At 36.8% G+C, this 21,033-nt stretch overlaps 7 protein-coding genes and 2 non-coding genes across 9 annotated transcripts; 4 read left to right on the top strand and 5 right to left on the bottom strand.

Moving 5' to 3' along the window:
- Positions 1-6: 6 nt before the first annotated feature.
- On the bottom strand, positions 7-77 carry DFA_09982. The gene has a single exon. It is a non-coding gene; the product is annotated as a tRNA-Gly (tRNA).
- A 151-nt stretch (positions 78-228) lies between these two features.
- Positions 229-1,774, top strand: DFA_09981 (uncharacterized protein; the record flags this gene model as incomplete). The annotated part of the gene is made up of 2 exons (XM_004351824.1): positions 229-1,458; positions 1,634-1,774. The coding sequence occupies 2 exons, from the start codon at positions 229-231 to the stop codon at positions 1,772-1,774; spliced, it is 1,371 nt and encodes a 456-aa protein (XP_004351876.1).
- Positions 1,775-2,451: 677 nt separating this feature from the next.
- DFA_09979 (uncharacterized protein) lies at positions 2,452-5,579 on the top strand (the record flags this gene model as incomplete). The annotated part of the gene is made up of 6 exons (XM_004351823.1): positions 2,452-2,526; positions 2,793-2,908; positions 2,980-3,021; positions 3,663-3,719; positions 4,691-5,110; positions 5,546-5,579. The coding sequence occupies 6 exons, from the start codon at positions 2,452-2,454 to the stop codon at positions 5,577-5,579; spliced, it is 744 nt and encodes a 247-aa protein (XP_004351875.1).
- On the bottom strand, positions 4,084-4,164 carry DFA_09980. The gene has a single exon. It is a non-coding gene; the product is annotated as a tRNA-Leu (tRNA).
- A 388-nt stretch (positions 5,580-5,967) lies between the features above and the next one.
- On the bottom strand, positions 5,968-6,931 carry DFA_09978 (uncharacterized protein; the record flags this gene model as incomplete). Its single annotated transcript, XM_004351822.1, has 2 exons — positions 5,968-6,595; positions 6,819-6,931. 2 exons carry the CDS (start codon positions 6,929-6,931, stop codon positions 5,968-5,970), a joined length of 741 nt encoding a protein of 246 aa, XP_004351874.1.
- A 533-nt stretch (positions 6,932-7,464) lies between these two features.
- Positions 7,465-12,927, top strand: DFA_09977 (uncharacterized protein; the record flags this gene model as incomplete). Its single annotated transcript, XM_004351821.1, has 3 exons — positions 7,465-7,845; positions 7,931-8,170; positions 8,251-12,927. 3 exons carry the CDS (start codon positions 7,465-7,467, stop codon positions 12,925-12,927), a joined length of 5,298 nt encoding a protein of 1,765 aa, XP_004351873.1.
- A 178-nt stretch (positions 12,928-13,105) lies between these two features.
- On the bottom strand, positions 13,106-14,296 carry DFA_09976 (uncharacterized protein; the record flags this gene model as incomplete). The annotated part of the gene is made up of 2 exons (XM_004351820.1): positions 13,106-13,854; positions 14,206-14,296. 2 exons carry the CDS (start codon positions 14,294-14,296, stop codon positions 13,106-13,108), a joined length of 840 nt encoding a protein of 279 aa, XP_004351872.1.
- A 514-nt stretch (positions 14,297-14,810) lies between these two features.
- On the top strand, positions 14,811-18,392 carry DFA_09975 (uncharacterized protein; the record flags this gene model as incomplete). Its single annotated transcript, XM_004351819.1, has 2 exons — positions 14,811-14,986; positions 15,092-18,392. 2 exons carry the CDS (start codon positions 14,811-14,813, stop codon positions 18,390-18,392), a joined length of 3,477 nt encoding a protein of 1,158 aa, XP_004351871.1.
- Positions 18,393-18,456: 64 nt separating this feature from the next.
- On the bottom strand, positions 18,457-20,971 carry scy1 (SCY1 family protein kinase; the record flags this gene model as incomplete). Its single annotated transcript, XM_004351818.1, has 3 exons — positions 18,457-19,948; positions 20,022-20,518; positions 20,603-20,971. 3 exons carry the CDS (start codon positions 20,969-20,971, stop codon positions 18,457-18,459), a joined length of 2,358 nt encoding a protein of 785 aa, XP_004351870.1.
- Between the last annotated feature and the right edge of the window lie 62 nt (positions 20,972-21,033).

Below are 21,033 nucleotides of genomic sequence, written 5' to 3'. Positions count from 1 at the left end.
AAAGAGTGCACCAACCGAGAATCGAACTCGGATCGAATCCGTGGCAGGGATCCATTCTACCATTGAACCATTGGTGCTTATTGAAAGATTTTTGGGGTCTTGGTCTTTTGACCTCAAAAACTTTGGCCTCTATTGCCACCGCCTCTTGTCCACCTCAACTGGGTAAAGCTACTCCAGTTTGCCGACGACACGTCTACATTTGCCAAAAACATCCGAGAATTTAAACTAATGGACGAATGGATTCAGCTATTCTGTAAAGCTACATCATCCAAAGTCAACACTGACAAATGTGTGATCATGTCACCTGGCAGTCCAACCAATTTACCGTACCCACTGATGGACAAGGAAAGCAAAGAACGTTACCTCGGCTACTACTTTAACCAGTTTGGTTTGGTACCACACCTTCCAGAGCGTATTGACAAGGTAATCAACGATTTGATTAGATGGAAACCTAAACACAACAACAACTATAGAGGTAAATTAGCTTTGCTCAAAACATATGGTCTGTCACAATTAAATTATTTCACGTACCTTGAATCACCTAGTCACGAGGCAATCACCAGATTGGAAAAGGTTATTGATTGGTTCATGTTCAGCAACGACCGTCAGTACGACCCAACCAAGCCAACCAAAAGAACCATGTCCAAGAAACGCTCCATACGATCGATCGACCAAGGTGGTCTCAACCTCTGGGACCTCAACGCTAGATTCCGTGCCCAAAAGGCATGGATGTTCGAAAGGTTCCTCCACGAGGTAAAGAACGACCGAGTTGCAAAGGTTTCCTTTGCCCAATCATGGATGGACCAACTCAACCAAGACAAACCAAACGATTTTGTCCGCCTCTGCCGCAGCGAGTGGGAAAAGCTTACCCAACCCTACGACGTCAGCAGAGAGGCTGTACCCAAGCCAGCAATGGAACCAGACAAAAGAGGAAGAGTACCTCTCAAACAAGTGTACCTCCAAAGGCTGACCATAGCCAACGAAAAGTGGAACGTGTACGACCCGACCCCAGGCCAAAAGATCTTAGCAACCGATGACAGAGTGTATCCAATGAATGCACTAGCTGCTCTATCTACCATCGTACTACCAAAGGGTCGAGATCTGGTTTGGAAATACGTAACCAAATGTCTCCCGCTCGTCAGGGGTGACCCAGTCGCCTCCACCTGTGTGACGTGTGGCAAAGATGAATCCTCCAAGCATTTGTTCTTCCAATGCAAGGAGACCACGCTGCCAGTGAAGATACTGAAAGAGGTTACTGCTGCCAACAACATTCCACCACCAGTCTGGGACATCACCCTCCTCAACCTCAAACAAACTCCAATGACTATAAACTTGGTCGCTGCAACACTAGAACGAATATGGTTCCGACGTAATGATCTACGTCACCAAAGAGATGAACCATTCACTGAACAATACCTGCGAGCTAGATTGATAAGTGATATGCGACATATTATAAAAGTAAACTGGGACAAGACGTTAGAATTATGTAACCGATGGCACTTGGCTCTAATGAACCAAACCGACGAATCAGTAATACATACGATTACAGAACGAATACAAACTATCATCCTTCGATTCTCCTCCAACTACAACCATCCTACTGTCTACAAGATCGCACTACCTAGTCATTTAGAGAGGTACAAGACTCTGCGTACTCTTCATCTATAATCGTTCACCCTCAGCTTCATTCCTCTCATCCTCTTCACCACCGCCATCCTCTTCTATTCTCTCTACAACTATCAATAATAATATTAATAATATAATAATTCACTAAATAATAAGAATAATAATAATTATATCAACCCAGTATTATAGCCTATAGTGCTAGTGAGAAAAAAAAAAAAAAAAAAAAAAAAAAAAAAATAATAGCGATATCTTTAACCAATTTATTTTTAGAACAAGCAACAATCCAAAACAATCCAACATGCTTGACACTATACAATAAGATACATGATCAACGTCCATACAACATGTATCATAGACATGGACAAACCCCCAGAACAAATTAACTTTAATTCTTCTTGAGATAATCTTTATTTCTTGCTGGTCAATTAAAAAGTAAAATTAATAAAACTTTGTAACTTCTGAGTACTACTCTTCCCGATAGGAGAGAACAGGAAAAGAATTACTTTAAAAAAAAAAAAATTTGGCCTCTATTCGATCACCTCAACCTCATTCTTCACATCCTCCTCAACACCTTCATCTTCTTCTATTCTCTCTTCATCTATCAATAATAATATTAATAATATAATAATTTACTAAATAATAATAACATAGAATAATTATATAACACAATATTACAGCCTATAGTGCTGAGAAAAAAAAAAAAAAAAAAAAAAAAAAAAAAAAGCGATATCTTTAACCAATTTATTTTTAGAACAAGCAACAACCCAAAACAATCCAACATGCTTGACACTATACAATAAGATACATGATCAACGTCCATATAACATGTATCATAGACATGGACAACCCCCAGAACAAATTAACTTTAATTCTTCTCGAGATAATCTTTATTTCTTGCTGGTCAATTAAAATGTATAATTAATAAAACTTTGTAACTTCTGAGTACTACTCTTCCCGATAGGAGAGAACAGGAAAAGAATTACTTTAAAAAAAAAAAAACTTTGGCCTCTATACTAACAGAAACTCTAACTATTTTAATTAAAAATTAAAACAAATAAACCATAATTACTCTATTGTCCGACGACTAGAGTCCAGATTTATTAAAAAAAAAAAAAAAAATTTAATACTCGTCGAGGGGAGCGGAGTTTGGAATTTTTCTGTAATAGAGAGAAAGAGATAGAAACAGAGAATTACGTGTTGAGTACTATAGAACTTCACTCAATTATCAACTATCTTCAACTATCTTTTATCAACATTACTATTTCTTTTCACACTCACTAAAGTAATAATTGTAAATGATAATGACAAAGTAAAATAATGATAATGGCAAAGTGTAAAATAATAATTGTAAAGAGCAAAGTATAAAATGGGAAAGTGTAAAATGATAATGGCAAAGTAAAATAGAGGACATGAGAGGGCAGGAGACATAAAAAACAGCAGGAGGCAACAGTAGGTGAAAAAAACATCAGATACTGCAGGAAACAGCAGGAAACAGCAGGAAACAGCAGGATACAGCAGGAAAGGAGGAAACAGCAGTATACAGCAGGATACAGCAAAAAAACAGCAGGATACATTTTTTACTACCCAGGCAAGAGGAGGCAGGAAACAGCAGGATACAGCAGGATACATTTTTTACTACCCAGGCAGGAGGAGGCAGGAAACAGCAGGACACAACAAAATACAGCAGGATACAACAAAATACAGCAGGACGCAACAAAATAGAGCAACAACAGGAAAAAAAATATTTTTTTTTTTTACTACTAAGGTGGGTATCCAGGATCACCACTAGAAATTTTATTTTGTTTAGTTTAATGATGAAATGAGATAACCTTTGTGGCAAAGAGTTATTTGGCCTACAGCGAATCCTACGCCGATTCCTATACGTATGGGACCCTTTGGTCACCAGCTATTTACAGTAGAGTCGGGGGATACCTTTGTCCATTTTAGTGAAGTGATTTCATCGCTACGGTCGCCTCGGTTGGTTGTCTTTACGCTGATTAATTGCATCCATGATTAAATTTGATTAAACTTGATAGAATCCGTGATGTTGACAGGTCTGGTGGCAGTCTTTCAGGATCAACATTGCTATTATGGTCTGTCGGCCATAAAGAGTGACCATTCTCCATTAGCCAGGTACTCGATGAGTGGTATGGTTGATGAGGAACAGAATAAAGCTAGGTCGAAGCAGAGTTCTAAAACAAAAATGAAAAAAGTCGGGTTTTTTTTGCGCGTGTCCGTTTAAATGATGAGACTTATACGCAAAAAAATCGTACTTTAGTTATTAAGGTAACAGCAACTTAAGTAATGAGTGAAACGAATAATAAGTTGCTGTGCTCTTGCTTCTAGGTTGAGTGGTTTTGTTATATAAATATATAATGATGTATGTTTGAACCGATCCAGAAAAAACACCTCCGGAAAAAAATAAAGGATTGCTCCTCCTGCAGGTAGTAAAAAGTATGCAAGATGTGGGAGTCGAACCCACGAACCCGGAGGATGAGAACTTGAGTCACACTGCTTTGACCACTTACATAACCTTGCATTATGTTTGATGCTATTTTTTTGATCATTGTCCCTTTTATACTCGTCGGAGTGTTCGGTATCTATCCCTTGATGGATACTGCCAACCTCCCATTCCCTGTAGCAACGTGCACCGAAAGATACCTTGGGTTTGGTTCCACAAGGAATGGCATAGATCGACAGACCCCCAAGATACTAAATTCCATTCGCTCCTCACTTGTCAAGTGGTCACCATTCAGAGTATCGCTGAGGGCAGCGATGGCAATCGTCAAAACATACTCGCTATCCAAGCTCACATACTTTTTGTACATCGAGTCACTAAATACAGAAGAGATTAGTGAACTGAACAGTTTAATTAATTGGTATCTCTACTCGCCGTCATCTTCTACTTACGTCAAAACAAATAAATACAAAAATAGCATAGCTCGCCCAAGAGCAGCACTACATTGGACAAAGGGAGGCATCGGCCTCTGGGACATGGACGTCAGACAAGTGGGGTGGACCATATACTCGGCGAGTACCTACGCCCAGGCACCCTCACCAACAGCTCCACATACTTCCAAACATGTTGGGAAGCATGGTTACAGCTGTATCGTGCCACGTACGACAAACCATTCACCGAGTTTGGTCCCTATCTTCCAAAACACATCCCTGCCAAGGAGGGACCCGACCAGCCAAATACACCAATCGAATTAAGGCAAATCTACTCTGCTCTCCAAGCAACCAGACCACCAAAGGTCAACCAAAAGACCGTCGGTCAAAGAGAGATCGAGGCTCTCTTTGGTACCAACATCGAGCAAATATTTGCCGTCGTGGCAAGCGTCAAATGCGCGACAGCAAGAGACACCCTCTTTCGTTTCTTTGCCAGAATAATGAAACGTACCCCAGCTGACACCAATACAATATGCTACGCATGCCACACCGTATTCGATGGGGATACACACACATCTCCAATCATACACCATTTGTTTGAATGTATACACGTCCAACCACGAGCTCCACTGTTTAGCAAGTTGATTCTCGACTGGACCGACAACAGAGTGCAGTGGAATGTCCACGCTCTCAACTTCACCAAGCAGAGAACACATCACAGACGCTATGTCAATGCTGTTGCTATACTCTTCCATCGCACAAAGTCGAATGAAGTGCAATTCGACTTTGACGATGACGTTCGCAACTACTCTCTCGACCCAAACGAAGTAGCAATCGTTACCAAACGATTCAAAACTATAATCTATCTTGAATACCTGAAACTAATCCAAAACTGCAAGTCGATTCTAGCTAAATGTCAACCTGATCGATGGTCGGTCACTAATCTCGAACTGATCGCAAACTTTAGTAAATTCTCTCTCATTTGGGGCAAACTAGCTACACCCTATCGCATTCCCTCCTTCCTAACTAGAACTAACCACTATCTAACAACTACTCCAAATTAAACAACAATAATAATTAAATCATTAATTTAAAAATAAACAATATGACTTCAGCAGTGATGAAGATGTCAAAGATTTATGAGCTTTGTTAAAAAAGAATGAGAAGTAAAATTCCTCTCCTGATTATGTTTGATGTTTTTTTGGGGTATTTGGACCCTTTATAGCCCAGTCCACCTTTCTGGTGATGATTTCCTTATTTTCATGTTGAGTCAAACATACATGCTGATTCATTGATAGTTATCTCTCAAGCTGTATACAAATGTAACATTCACTGTCCAACCCAACCCTTTTACCAAACGGCAATGGTGTTTAATTTAAATCAAACAAAAAAAAAAAAAAAAAAAAAGAGTGTACTTTTTGTTTTTTTTCTTAAACAATATTGTCTTTATTTTTAGTTCATATTGAAAGCACCATTGACCAAAGAACAAGTGACGTTTCCAGAAACACATGAAACAGACAAAGAGGTACATTGCATTTTAACGGTGGACAAACAATAGATTTGTCCAATATTATTTTGAGTGCCACACATTGATCCTGGAGAGGCACATGACGTTACACCAGTCGATGTACAATTAATAAATTGATTGTCATTGCTGTTAGAGATTGATAGTGTATCATGTGAGAAGGAACAATTTACTACTCCTTCTTCATCTGATGACGACGACGACGAGGATGAGGCACATGCAGATTGTCCAGACATAAATACTTCATAAACACATTTTGTGGCCGATTCGTCAGCTGCCACAACCTTATCAGGTTGGCCAGGAGCACAAGTAAAAAAGACATTGGTTTGTCTAACTTTACCAGAAGATTTGCATGGAGCTGTGCCTGACTTGTAGTTGACGACAGCTCCTCCACCACCAGGAGAGTCTGCCCATACTCCACTGCTTAGCAAACCAGTGTTTTGTGGTGTTCCTGTTGTTGGCTTTTGACATGAAACAATATTCGTGGCTCCAAGAAGTGAGTTGCATTGCAAATTTGGTTGACAAACTGACCATATGTAATTGGTACCTTGAACACTAATGATATTATTTTAAAAGGTAGGGATCAAAAAAAATAAATGATTATCATTATTATTATTAGTAGTTCTCACTATACAAGTTATATTATTCTTTAATTAAATATTGGATATAACAAACTTGTAAGTGTATGAAGAACTACAATTGAGGAGAAAGATTAAAAATAGCGTTAATAACGGGATACTCTATCTATCTACAGATACATGTTGCTGAGGATACATACTTGAATCCAGAGTAATCAATACCATTATACTCACAGTTTGGAGCAGTACCAAAGGCACCAGAGATGAAATGACTAGAGATGAAAGCTAGAACGAAGTAATAATAATACATCATTGTAAAAAAGTATAATTCAAAAAGAGAATGACCAAAAAAAAAAAATTGTTTCGATGATCGCAATTGCAAACAATTCGGTTATCAACAATCATCAACTTTAATCTCTTCCAATCAATCTTTTGGAAAGATTCCCAAACACCAACTATGTCTATATTGATTCCATCATTTACAGACAGATACTTAAATCTCTATTTATCTCTATTTATATTTTTAAGTACACATTGTTATGTTATGTATGAGGTAACAACGACGATGCCTAATTCATCGCGTGCCACTCCAATTTTTTTTGTAATTTCATCGAATCTATTGCCTTTCAAGGATGTAATTTCAATCTGAGGAGGCATCAAACCCCCAACCTCCACGCATCACAACAAATCGTCTTAGTACCTATCAGCAAAAGAGAGAAGCAACCTTATTTTCAATGATTTAATGTTACTTTTCTTTACTCTTTATTAATTAATTTTTTTACTATATTAGTTATTTGTAGCTTTTAGATCTTTTCGATTCTATTCTTTTTCAATAACAAACGGAAAATGAAATCAACAAGTAATCGGTACTTGTTGATATTCTATTCTTTATTAGTGATATTCATTTTTCAATCATGTGATGCATTACCGACCATTAACAGTGTCGAAAATACAGGTCAAACCATTTCAATTTATGGTGCAGACTTTGGAAATGCCATCAACGAGGTGACAATCACCTTTAACACCCAATCATTGCTTGAATTACCTCCTACTAGCCTTGTCTCTAATGGATTGGTAATCATTACACCGGCTGTCCCCATTTTGAATGGTCAAGTGATGGTAGCTGTCGCTGGATGGGAATCCAACTATTATCCATTCACTCTAAAGCCTGTCATTTCAATGGGTATTCGTCCAAACACGCTTGGTGGTATTGCTAGTTTTCAAGGTGTAAGTAATAAAATAAAATTTATAAATGATTAACAGATATTAAATATTCATTCATTCATTCATTCATTATTTTATTTATTTTTAGTCATGTTTAAATAAATTTAGAGCAAATGGACAACTTACCAACTTTATACTTACTATTGGTGGTAATGTGATTAGTAACAGTGTTTTAACCTATAGTACCGATGGCACCTATTTTAATATGACTGGGGTGGGAAAGGGTAGTGGTTTGATCGCATCAACACTTTCAATTGACGGTGTAGTTACATCTTTTAACATGACCTATGCTGCACCGACCATGACAAATGTAGCAACCTCTATTAATGTAAGAGAGAGAATGAGTAGAGTGATGACTTATTATATTATAATATATTTTACCAACTAAACTACTTTTTTTTTTCATAGGTGATGGCAGTAATGGGTACAAATTTTGGTAATGTACCACAACTCATATCGATGCATTCTGTCAACTATCCAAACATTACGTTCCCCGCAACGTCGATTGGTCAAGACAGCCTTACTTTTTATGCCACTATACCCGATTGGGCCTGGACAGACTACTACTATGTCAAGGTGAATGGACAAGTGATGTCCAATGCACCACGTCTCATTGGATTCACTCCATTCATCAGTGGCGCCGACAAGATCCCCACCGTCGGCGGTGCTGTTACCATCACTGGTACAGTGTTGAGCCATCCCACACTGCCACAGTTGGTCAAGTTCCAAGGTATCTCATGTCCAGTCCTCTTTGGAAATGGAAGTATGATCGTGGCTGTCGCTCCTGCGGGAGGTGGATCGACTATTGAAGTGACTGTTTTCTCAAGTCAACCTTTTTACACATCCTACTATACCCCCATCATCGATTCGGTTACTCAACAAGACAGTGGTCAATTGGTTATTCTAGGTCAATACTTTGGCACACCGCTAAGTGTCATGGTTGGCGGTGTACTCTATTTGTCGTTGGTCTCTAAAAATGCCCAGCAGACTAATTTGACCATTGTCCCATCCCCAGCATCAAAGAATGGAGCTGTCAAGATCGTTGTTTCCGATCTTGTATCCAACGAGTATTCATTTACTTTGAGACCTATTATCACGTCTGTCACATCGGCCAACACGGCTGGTGGTCAGGTCACAATTACCGGTAGTTTCCTCCATAGTCTTCGTCAAGATGGTACCACTGCACCCGTCTCTATTGCTCTTGGTAGCACTGTGCCGACCGCTGTAACAAGCTGGGCAAATGATACGGGTGCCTACCTTGTCGTCAATGTCGCCGCGGGAGTTGGTAAGGACCTTCCAGTCTTTGTCACAGTCGACGGTAAGCAATCCAACCAAGGCAACTTTAGCTACAGCCCTCCCACCATCACCTCTGTCACCCAGACGAGCACTGGCATCATTATGAATGGTGCCAATTTTGGTGTGTCCTCTAGCACCACCACACCCATTGTCAACAACAAGGACTATACCCAAGCCACCTTGGCAGTCACCCAAACAGCCATCACCGTCACCTTGGGTGCCGGCGAAAAGAATGGTTACGTCAGCGTTGTTGTAGGTGGGCAATTGGCCACCACCAATCTCACACTTGAACTCATCCCACTCATCTCATCCATTGGCTCTATATCATTGTATGGTGGTAGTCTTGTCATCTTTGGAAGATACCTCAATAACCAAGACTACCTTGGTAACACTATACCGCTATCTGTCAAGCTGTCAGATACCCCATGCACCAATCCAGTCTCTTTAATTGCTGGCCAACTAAATTGCCAATACCCATCAGGTCTTGGAGGTGCAGATGCGAGTATTGTTCTCATGGTTGGAACCCAACAAACCAACAAGTTGGTTTCTTTCCCAGCACCAACACTAACTTGGATCTCACCTACCCAGGATATATCAGATGACAGCATAACGATGCAAGGTTCTAATTTTGGAACACGTACAGACAAGATTGTCGTTTTAATTGGACAGGAACAAGGTACCATCACTGGATTAGCAACCGACTCGCTTGTCTTTAAAATCTCCCCCACTAGTAGATCAGGGCCTGCTAAAATAATTGTATTTGGTCAAGACTCTAACCCCCTGCAAGTGGTCATTTCACCCAATATTACCTCTCTTGACAAGGTCACTACTGCAGGTGGAACCATCTCTATTCTTGGTCAACATTTTAATAAGCTGCGAGTCAACGGTACACAATCAACCATCACCATACAACTCAACTCTAATACACCTTTATCCACTGGTATAGTTGTCCAAAGTACCGAGTTAATCGAGTATGTTTTACCAGCTGGCACTGGTAAAGGTCAGACACTCATATTGTCAATCGATGGTCAAACATCGAGCATTACATTCAATTACCCAGCCCCGGCTCTATACAATGTGAACCAAGTTCAACTACAATCATCAACACACTATTCAACAAGACTAACTATCTTTGGTTCATCGTTTGGTACCAACATTGACAATGTTCAATTATTGTTCAAGAATCAACCGGCAGCTGTATTTGGACTGATTACCTTCCTCATGGATGGTATCATCCAAGTATCTCTACCAAACTTTGCAAAGAATGACAAGATCCTTGTCAACGTGTCTGGTCAACTGTCAAATGAGTTTGATTTTGAACTGTACCCAATATTGAAATCTATTACATCGGCCGACTCTGTTGGAGGGGAAATTACAATTGGTGGACTTTATTTAAATAATCAAAACGCTACTGGTGCACCATTGACCATTACAGTCATGTTTCCTGGTAATAATCCATGTACCAATGTGCAAAAGATTGCAGATGATCAAGACATGTCCTATATTACTTGTAATGCACCGGCGGGTACTGGAATGGCCAATAATGTTGTAGTGACGGTTGGATCTAACCGTGCCGATAATATCAACTTTGCATATGGTGCACCTGTCATCTCCTCTCTTATTGTCAGCAATACCAATAGAGTTTCGATAGTTGGAAAGAATTTTGGTTCCCAGCAATCGGGAGTGACAGTCTTTCTTACAGACGTATCTCTACAATTCACACATGTCAACAGCACACTGCTCACATTTGTTTCAGATGGAGCTACCAAAAACGGACCAATCTCTGTTCAAGTCAGTGATGGTAGATACTCTAATCCAGTCGAATTACATTTGACACCAATCATTACATCAGTTTTGAAACCCATTAAAACCAGTGGTGACCAATTGACCATTGTCGGCTCGTTTTTGAGTGAAACAAGATTCAATGGAGCACCAACCAATATAGCAATAGTCATTGACCAAAATCAACCATGTACCAACCCAGTTGCAGATGCCGATGATTATTCATCGATCGTTTGTACTGCACCTCAAGGCTCTGGTACCAATCACATTGTAAGCGTTTATATTGATGGTGTTCAATCATCGCCATCATCCATTCCATTCTCTTATATTGCACCTTCAATCAGTGGTATCACTCAATTGGCAAGTAGTAACCAATTAACAATCTATGGCGCAAATTTTGGCGGGGATCTATCAAAGATATCAATCAACAATGATATCCAAATCGTATCAATTACCAACCCAACCATGCTCATTGCAACACTATCGAGTTTGTCCAAAAATGGAAATGTTAGAATTGTAGTGGATGGACAAACAAGTAACGACTACTTATTCAATATTAAATCATTGGTTACATTGATTTCATCGGCATCACCATACGGGGGTGTTGTTGAGATTACAGGTAATAGGCTTTGGACCGTCAGATCAAATGGTACATTTACAGATATTGTCATCAAGATTGGAGGTTATCCATGTACAAACATATCTCGTACGCCCAATAATGATGAAGATGGAACAAGTATTCAATGTACTATTGGAGCTGCAAGTTTATATCAACAGGCTCCAACAATATCAATAGATTCTGTTGTTTGTGATATTGGGTCGGTAGAATATACTTCCAAAGAACCAGTTGTCACATCAATTGATTCCACCTATTTCCGTGTTCCAGGCCAAGTCACCTTGCATGGTGACCATTTCTTTGACCCCGTTTCTATTGAAATTGGAGGTGACACTTGTTTCAATCAAGAAATAGTCGATCGATACACTGTTACTTGTTACTATGATAGTTTGATTGGGAGCAATAGTAGTCAAGCCTTGAATGTATATGTGGGATCTGGAGATCTAGAAGTCACACTGTACGGAATCTACAAATACCGTATATTGGACTGCCACAACGATTGTTCATCAAAGGGACAATGTTTGGTATCGTCGGGCCAATGCAAATGTGACCAAGGATACACTGGATCAGATTGTTCAATCCCTTTCACGGCATCAATCACCAATACCCCAACCACAACAGTATCTGGTGGTTCATTTGTAGCATACAACAGTACCGTTGAATTCCTGTTATCTCATATCCAAGAAATCAGAGACAATGGAACAGTCGTCAAGACCATTTCACTGGTTGGTGCCAAATGGGATAAATTGAATGAAAATGGAACTGTCATCACTTACAATACTACAAGTGAAGAATACAATATTGAACTTGTTGTTTCATCATCAAATAGTAGTAGTGTAGTATTTTTTGCAGGCGAAGAGATCGTCATTCCATCCAGTGATTCGATCAAACATAATATTATTATCAACCAATATTCTTTTGAATCGTCGAATTCATCACTTGTGGTGATTTATCGATTCACATCGCCAAGTCAACTCGAATATGATTGCGATACTAAAGATACGACCTACCAATTTGACAGTTCATCCGGATCTTCAACATTAATCAAATCGTATAGTATCGATTCGCCATTGGGAACAATGATGGCATCGTTCAGTAATCGTGCCATACTCGATAATACCAATACCATTGTTACCTCGATCCAAGCTGTTGCCTCGATTGATTCATCTACTAAATCATCGGCAGGCGTTCAATATATTGGCATCCAAGTGCCAGCTTTTGATCACTTTATTGAAATCGATCCTGTATTCTCTGCCACCCTCAAGACTGCTCCACCAACCAAAGAATGCATAGTATCTGCATCCTCTTCATCAACTCCTTCCATCTCCTTTGTATTCTACTTTTCATTTATTATATTCTCAACAACAATTGTTATCTTTAATATCTTGTAGAAATTTACAAACACAGATCACTCATTTATTTAATAAATAGACCGACCAAATCCAATGTATCATATTATTTTAAATAAAAATAGTTGTCCAATATTACTTTGATAACGATATACAATTAATAAATTAATTAATTGGAATATATTATTTATTTTGACGACTTGCCTTATCTACATATAGACTAAATTAAAATGGCAATAATGGATAATGAGAGGAGGATGGTGAAAAGAGAGAATGATGTCGAGGTAGAGGAAGAATTACTAGTTTTGGAATCAGATTGTGAATTGTCACCACCTGGAACTACTACTGTATCGGGTCTGATACTCAATTGACCACCCTCAATGGAGCAGGACATTCCACCAGCACGACAGACAATAGATGAAGCTTGACAAACAATTTCGTTTGGAGCTGAACATCTGGTAGATGAGGAGCTCAAGAGACCTAGACATTGGAATCCGCCTGGTGCATTACACTCACTGACACCTTGAGAGGTACAATTGATTGGAGTGTCACCTGGATACTGGACCTTGAGTTTACCTGAACGACTCAATGTACATGTGACATCTGACCCTGACGATGATGACGAAGATGATGAGGCACATGCAGATTTTCCAGACATAAATACTTCATAAACACATTTTGTGGCCGATTCGTCAGCTGCCACAACCTTATCAAGTTGGCCAGGAGCACAAGTAAAAAAGACATTGGTTTGTCTAACTTTACCAGAAGATTTGCATGGAGCTGTGCCTGACTTGTAGTTGACGACAGCTCCTCCACCACCAGGAGAGTCTGCCCATACTCCACTGCTTAGCAAACCAGTGTTTTGTGGTGTTCCTGTTGTTGGCTTTTGACATGAAACAATATTCGTGGCTCCAAGAAGTGAGTTGCATTGCAAATTTGGTTGACAAACTGACCATATGTAATTGGTACCTAAATCATCAAAAACAAAAATAATGTGTAAGTTTTGGAAATTGCAAAGATATCATGCATAATCAACATTGTTATATATATTGTTACAATACCTTGAACACTAATAGTATTATTATTTTAAAGTATTGTGGGTAAAGGTGGGACCAAAAAAATAAATAAATGATGATCGTTATTAGTAACTATAATATTATTCTTTAATTAAATTGGATATAACAAACTTGAAAGAGTATGAAGAACTACAATTGAGGAGAAACATTAAATCCAATAGCGTTAATAACGGTTTACTCTATCTATCTATCTACAGATACATGTTGTTGAGAGATACATACTTGAATCCAGAGTAATCAATACCATTATACTCACAGTTTGGAGCAGTACCAAAGGCACCAGAGATGAAATGACTAGAGATGAAAGCTAGAATGAAGTAGTAATAATACATCATTGTAAAAAAGTATAATCCAAAAAGAGAATCATAAGATGCCTTGCAAAGTTTCTTATGCTTTTTTTCTTCATTAGATGATTCTCCGAACTGACCACCTGGTTTATCGCACAAGAAAATTTAATCCAACACAAGGATATTATTATTATTTCAAACTAATCCAACCTTGAAATGAAACTCTTTTCAATCACTGTATGTTTTACCATTATTTCTTCAATGTGTTTATATTGTATTTATTTAAATTGTAACTATAAATTACAACAAAAGAGAATAAACAAACAATACAATAAAAAAAAATGATTTTTCAATGATTTTTCATTATCGAATGCACTATAGCTCAAATCGGTCGATGGCTTATCAACTAGTTTTCGATTTGCGCTGCTGGTCGAGATCCTATTAGATTCTCACAATGATGTTTAGATCATTCCTTCATCCCAATATCCGTCATGTCATTTTCATTTCATTTCAATTCATTCATCAAACAAACGACTATTATTATTATTATTATTAAATTATCATGACAGACGATAATGATGATGATAAAGATTATGATTATGTGGTTCAAGATGATTGGATAAATGATTATCATGATTTATATCATTACAATCATGACAGATCAATACAAACAAAAAGACCAAAGTTTAAAAAAATAGTACTCTACAAAGATAAAAAGAAAGAAAAACAAAAACAAATGTATGTCTAACAAACAAAACAAGTTTATATCAAATATAAATTAAAAGTTATATTAATCTCTTTCTTTCTTTCTTTTTATTTTATTTTTATTTATTTTATTTTTAGAATATGTAATAAAGAACAAACAAGTGGACAATGTATAAAGATGAGAATGTTTCAGTGTCGTCCAAGATGGGTCTATCTATCAAGGAAATATTACTGGTGTTATAAGCCACGTTGTTGGTGGCCTCTTCATAGTAGTTCAAAAGTAACACCTATAGTTGGACGTCAATATCAACAAGACCCGTTTCTATCAAAATGGACTGTTCAAGTTGGATGTACTCATGCTAGTATATTGGATCCACTCTCACCAAATCATTACGAGTCGTCGTTGGTTCCAATGCCAAAGAATATAACTTTACCCATTATTGATGCTAGGACATTGGCTCTAGAATACTATAATATCAATTGGGACAAAGATCCAATCAACCCAAAAGGTGGATTGTACAATCCGTATTTGTATGACTATGGCCAATCATCACCACATATGGACAGTCAATATGCTCAGACTATTGCAACTAAACTGCAAGACATGGCAAATGATTTAATTGGTGTATATAATGTACAAGAATATCTTGACAAACGTCAAATATTATTTGAAGGGATTGTTAGTGTCATTACAGAACATCCAAATCGAGACAATATTGGATTCATCTTTTCTCATATAAAGTCAAGTATGATACCTATCATTCAAACCTATTGTCAACATATTGCAACCAATAATTATTACCGAAATGCATATAGACATCTAGAAGGTGTATTTAACAACAAATTATTACACCTCATTGAAAAAAGGAGTAGAAATTATAAACTAGTTCAAAATTCATCTTTTGAAACTGATAGATTAATGGAAAATGATTTGGAAAATCCACTATTTAAATTGTTTGGTTCAAATATTGGTAATAACTTTATATCTGCACATATTGGTAAAAAAATGGTAAACAATCTTACACTTTTTAAAGAATGTTTTAAATCTTTTACTTCGTCTGTACTTTCTGGTATTACATGGGGTGAAATAGATGGATGTAAAGTTGTATGTGGTGGTAGTTCGGTATTGGCATCTCTTACACTTGGATCAGAATTTATGATAGATAATTATGAAACCTTTTTAACTGTTGAAAAGGCTATTGCACCACTTGCCACCAATGCCAAAAAGATCATCCAAGAATATCTTTCAAGTGCTCCAAGTAAAAGACTTTTTACTCATGATGGATTAAAGGGATTGGATGAATTGCTCGATGAACCATCATGGTATACAGAAACACATAGATTATACAATAATGAAAAATCACCCTATTTCAAATCAGATATCGATCTATTTCTCATTACAGAGTCAGAGCAGAGTGCAATTAAAAGAATTAAATTATTGGTAAAGGAAATCACATCATCTCTTCCATGTGACTATCATATCATCAAGACAATGCATTCGTTGACCATCCTTCCAACTGCCTACCCCTACCGTCCCGTACAAATTGTCACTGCCACTCTTAAAAGTTACTATGAGTATCTTTTAAAGGCAGATATAGATTGCACGTGCTTTTTATATGATGGCAATGAAATTTACACTCTTTTGCGTGGTGTTAGGTCAATTGCAAACTCTTTCAACTATATATCACCTCATCTTTTGCATCGAGAAAGATCACGAATAGAAAAGTATTTCAAAAGAGGTTATTCATTTGGTGCAACTGAAATATGGGACCAATCAAATTCACTCGATTGGTTGGATGATTATAAAAAGAAAGGTGGAATGTTTCCTCTTGATAGATTTGGATCTTTAAATGTTCCAGAACTAAAAGTAATATCAATGCAACGACAAAGACAAAGACAAATGTACAGACTAAGATATGGAGATGACTCTGATTCTTCCGAACAACAACTATTCACAACGATTCAAGATATTATGGAACGAGTAGGACCAAACAATTCATTTGATTTGGAAGCACTAAATGTGATAGACAAACCAAAAATGATTGGCCCAAATTTTGTTTATCATGGTTGGAAAATATTGGATCAATTTATCGATCAACATATTATCGTTGAACCAAAATCAATTTGTACTGTTGGTTTTTCATGTTATCAATGCGGCGAATTAATATTTCATTGGCATACAAGTATTGGTGAAATTCCAATTTGCAACGATTGTCAAAATTTAACAGACTCGAAATGGCAACAATGGGATAATATTCAAGTAGACCAGAGTCGTCCAAAATATGCTTTGGTAACTGGAGCAAGAATGAAAATTGGATATTATATTGCAAAGAGATTATTAAAAAGTGGATTTACTGTCATGGTGACAACAAGATTCCCTTGGATTGCAATAGATCGTTATTCAAGGGAAGATGATTACTCTGAATGGAAAGATAGACTATTTGTTTATGGATGTGATTTTAGACATTTACCATCGGTTCAATCAATGATCAATCACATCAAACAATTATTCCCTCGTTTGGATATTTTAATCAACAATGCTGCTCAAACTATTCGTAGACCACGTGCCTATTTTAGAGAATTGATAGAAAAGGAAGAATACCTATCTCTTGCTTATGGTTTAATTGGTCATATTACTCAATCTATTAAATTTATAAAAAAGAATGATGATAATGATGATGATGACGACGACGATGACTATAATCAAGATAATAATGATAGTGATGAAATTCCAACACCAAAAAGAACAGCAGTACAACTATATAATAATGAATTACCAAAAAGTATTATGGAATGTTCATTAATGACACAAATACAATTATTGGATCATGACAGAGAAGAACGAAATGATGAATTATTCCCACCTGGTCAAACAGATTTACATGGTGAACCATTAGACAACAGAGAACAGACAACATGGAGAGAAACAATTGAAGAAACATCACCAATTGAAATGATGGAAGTTCAATTGGTCAATGTTACAGTTCCATTCATGTTGATCTCTCAACTATCACCCTTTATGTCAAACTATATCAAGACTGATGGAGATGACAACGATTGGAAATTTATTGTCAATGTATCAGCACAAGAAGGCTCATTCAACAAAGGATACAATCATGGTCATCACACCCACACTAATATGGCCAAATCATCACTCAATATGATGACCTATTCAATCGCTGAGAGTTATCTCAAGAAAGGTATCTATGTTTGTGGTGTCGATACTGGATGGTGTACAAAGATGACATCACAACGCAAAGATGGACCACAATCACCACTCAACGAGTTTGATGGTGCTACAAGAGTATTGGATCCAATTGCAAGTATATTGTTGTTGGGAGATGATGAATCAAAAAGAAAGAAAATGCATATAGGTGGAATGTTTTGTCATTATCGACCACAAGATAATATAAATTATAGTCATACAAAAGGAATTTAAAAAATTAAAAATTAAATTAAAAATAAAACAATTGTTTTTTCTAGATTTAAGGATTTAAGGATTTTTAATCATTCCAATCATCCCAACCATCAGTACTTGTTGGTTTTGATTTTACAATGGTTGTAGTTTTCTTTTTAGTTGATGATGAAGAAGAATTTCTAGATGATACTGTATTATTATTACTATCATCCCAATCATTCCAATCTCCTGATGATTTGTTATTGTTATTGTCTGAATCATCATCTTGATATGAAAACGTGTTTTTAGGTTTTGATGAAAGTTTCATTCCTCCTCCTCCTGTCTTGTTACCACTACTATTATCATTATTATTATTATTATTATTATTATTATTTATAACTTTAGAAGGAATTGATTTTTTAGTTTCTACTACTGGTTCATCATCATCAAATAAATCATCATCATTTTCATCCCATCCATCTGCATTTATATTATTCTTTTTAGTTGTTGTTGATGATGATGACGATGTTGAATAACTTGTTGTTTTTTGTTTTTCTTTTTCCTTTTCACTTTGTTTTGATTGTTGAGGAGATGTAAAATTACTTGATGGAGTATTTGAAGATGAACTATTACTACTAGAATAACTATTATTACTAGAATTTAGAGGAGGAGGAGAAGCAAGTGGTGATTCATTGGTAGCAGTTGCAATATATTTCTTTGTAAGTCCATATGCCCATCCCAACATTGTTTCTTGACCATCTGGTCCCATAGTCTGGTGTCCACCTTGATTTGATCCTGATCCCGATCCTTGTTGTCCACCTTGTTGACTTCCTCCTTGTTGTTGTTGTTGAGTATCAGGTAATTGAGAAGAAAAAGTTTCCAATTTACCAATAAACAAAGACATTGCTTGGAAAGCAGTGGTACGAATTTGTTTTTCTGGAGAGATGAGCATACGAGAGATTTCTGGGATGACCTTGGTAGCAATTTCATCGGGGGTATAATATTGTTGGGTAAACATAAATGCAGAGAGACCAGCATTTTGAGATGGTACAAAAGGATCACGGAGCGAGGTTGAAAAGGCTGGTACAAGAACACGCTTTCTAGTGTCGGGTGAAATATGTTCAGAGATTCTACCCAAACAAACAGTAGTATTGGTTCTGATACCTGGTTCCATGTCCTTTTGGAGGGCAGCAAAGTATTTGAGCAGCTGAAGCATAGTCTTTTCAGAGAGCTTTGGTGCAAACAATAGCATCGACTTTATAGTCAGCTCCTTGAGTGCTGGCTTATCATTGAATCCATTGACCACATTGGGAAAGATTTGGTCATTAATGACAGTTGATGACAAGTGTTGGATATAGTGTTCGAGATTTTCCAAAAGATTGACTCGTAACCCTCTATCATCCATTGCAAACCATTTCACTACACTTGGTACCACCTTTGTTGTATATTCCTCTGTCGACAGATTAGAACTAATCTTTAACAATGTTCCCAAAATCTTTGTATTAATTGGTCCAATTTCAAATGCCGTAATCAAATGTGGTAAAATCTTAAATTTACATATATTTGTTGGTAATTTATCTAAATGTTGATCTAATTTTCTTTAAAAAATTAAAATAAAAATTAATATATACTTCTTTTTGTTTTTTTTGTTTTTTTTTGTTTTTTTCATACTTGAAAAAAGTTTCCTTTTCAAATTGATCTTTTAAAGTAATATTTTCTAAAAATGTACAAGTTTCAACAAAGATATTTGAAAAGTAGGAGGATTCGAGGAATTTTTGAGGATTGAGACGTTGTTCTGGTTTGGAAGAGAAACATTTTTGATAGGATGGTTGAAGTGATTTGGGGATAGAAGCCAACTCGCGAACATCCTCTGATTTGGACATGACGCCACTGTAACATTCATACATGAGACATCCCAACATCCAAGCATCGATTGCAAAACTAGGAGCAGTATTGATTTGACTCCATTGAGCCTTGCTCACCTCTGGAGCTCTATATTTGGCAGGCACCAAATCAACATGTGTCTTTAACAATGGATTGGCATCTCTAACATCACACACCAAATCCAATCCTCCCAATTTCCAATCTCCACTCTTATTTACAAATATCGTCGTCATACAAAGATTACCATGTGTTAAATTCTTTCCACTTAAAAATGATAATCCATTCTATAGAAAAAGAAAGGTAAAGTGAAATATTAGAACCAAACTTTTTCTTTTTCTTTTTCTTTGTTTCTTTCTTTTTCTACTTACAGTAATTTGATAGATACCCCATGAAATAGCATCATCAAACTTTTTAATATCTTGAATAGCTTCATCTAGAGGAGTGATAGTTTCAGTGACAATGTAAATGTTACTATCAGTTTCTAGACCATCGATATAGGTGATAAAGTTGGGATGTCTGATAGTTTTGGCACGTTTAAAACCATTACGTGCAACCTCTAACTTTGAAGGATTCTTTTTAACGTCAAAGCTAAAGATTGATACTACTGAACCATCATCCTTTTTAGTTCCTTGATGTAAGGTCCATATCGATTTACCAGTATAACTAGTTACTGCTTGTCCTATATTAAAAGGAAATTGTGCTGTTCCTTGTCCTATTAATAAATTTAAAAAATTCATTCAAACAAATAGAAAAGAAGAATAAAGAAACTAAGAATAGAATAGATACTAATAATAATAAT

This window comes from Cavenderia fasciculata, assembly GCF_000203815.1.
Source record: "Cavenderia fasciculata unplaced genomic scaffold Scf_EU5ZYIE02H8LDV-5, whole genome shotgun sequence".
NCBI classification, from domain to species: domain Eukaryota; phylum Evosea; class Eumycetozoa; order Acytosteliales; family Cavenderiaceae; genus Cavenderia; species Cavenderia fasciculata.
Note: the sequence above shows the minus strand (reverse complement) of the source record. Positions and strands in the feature narration are given on the sequence as shown.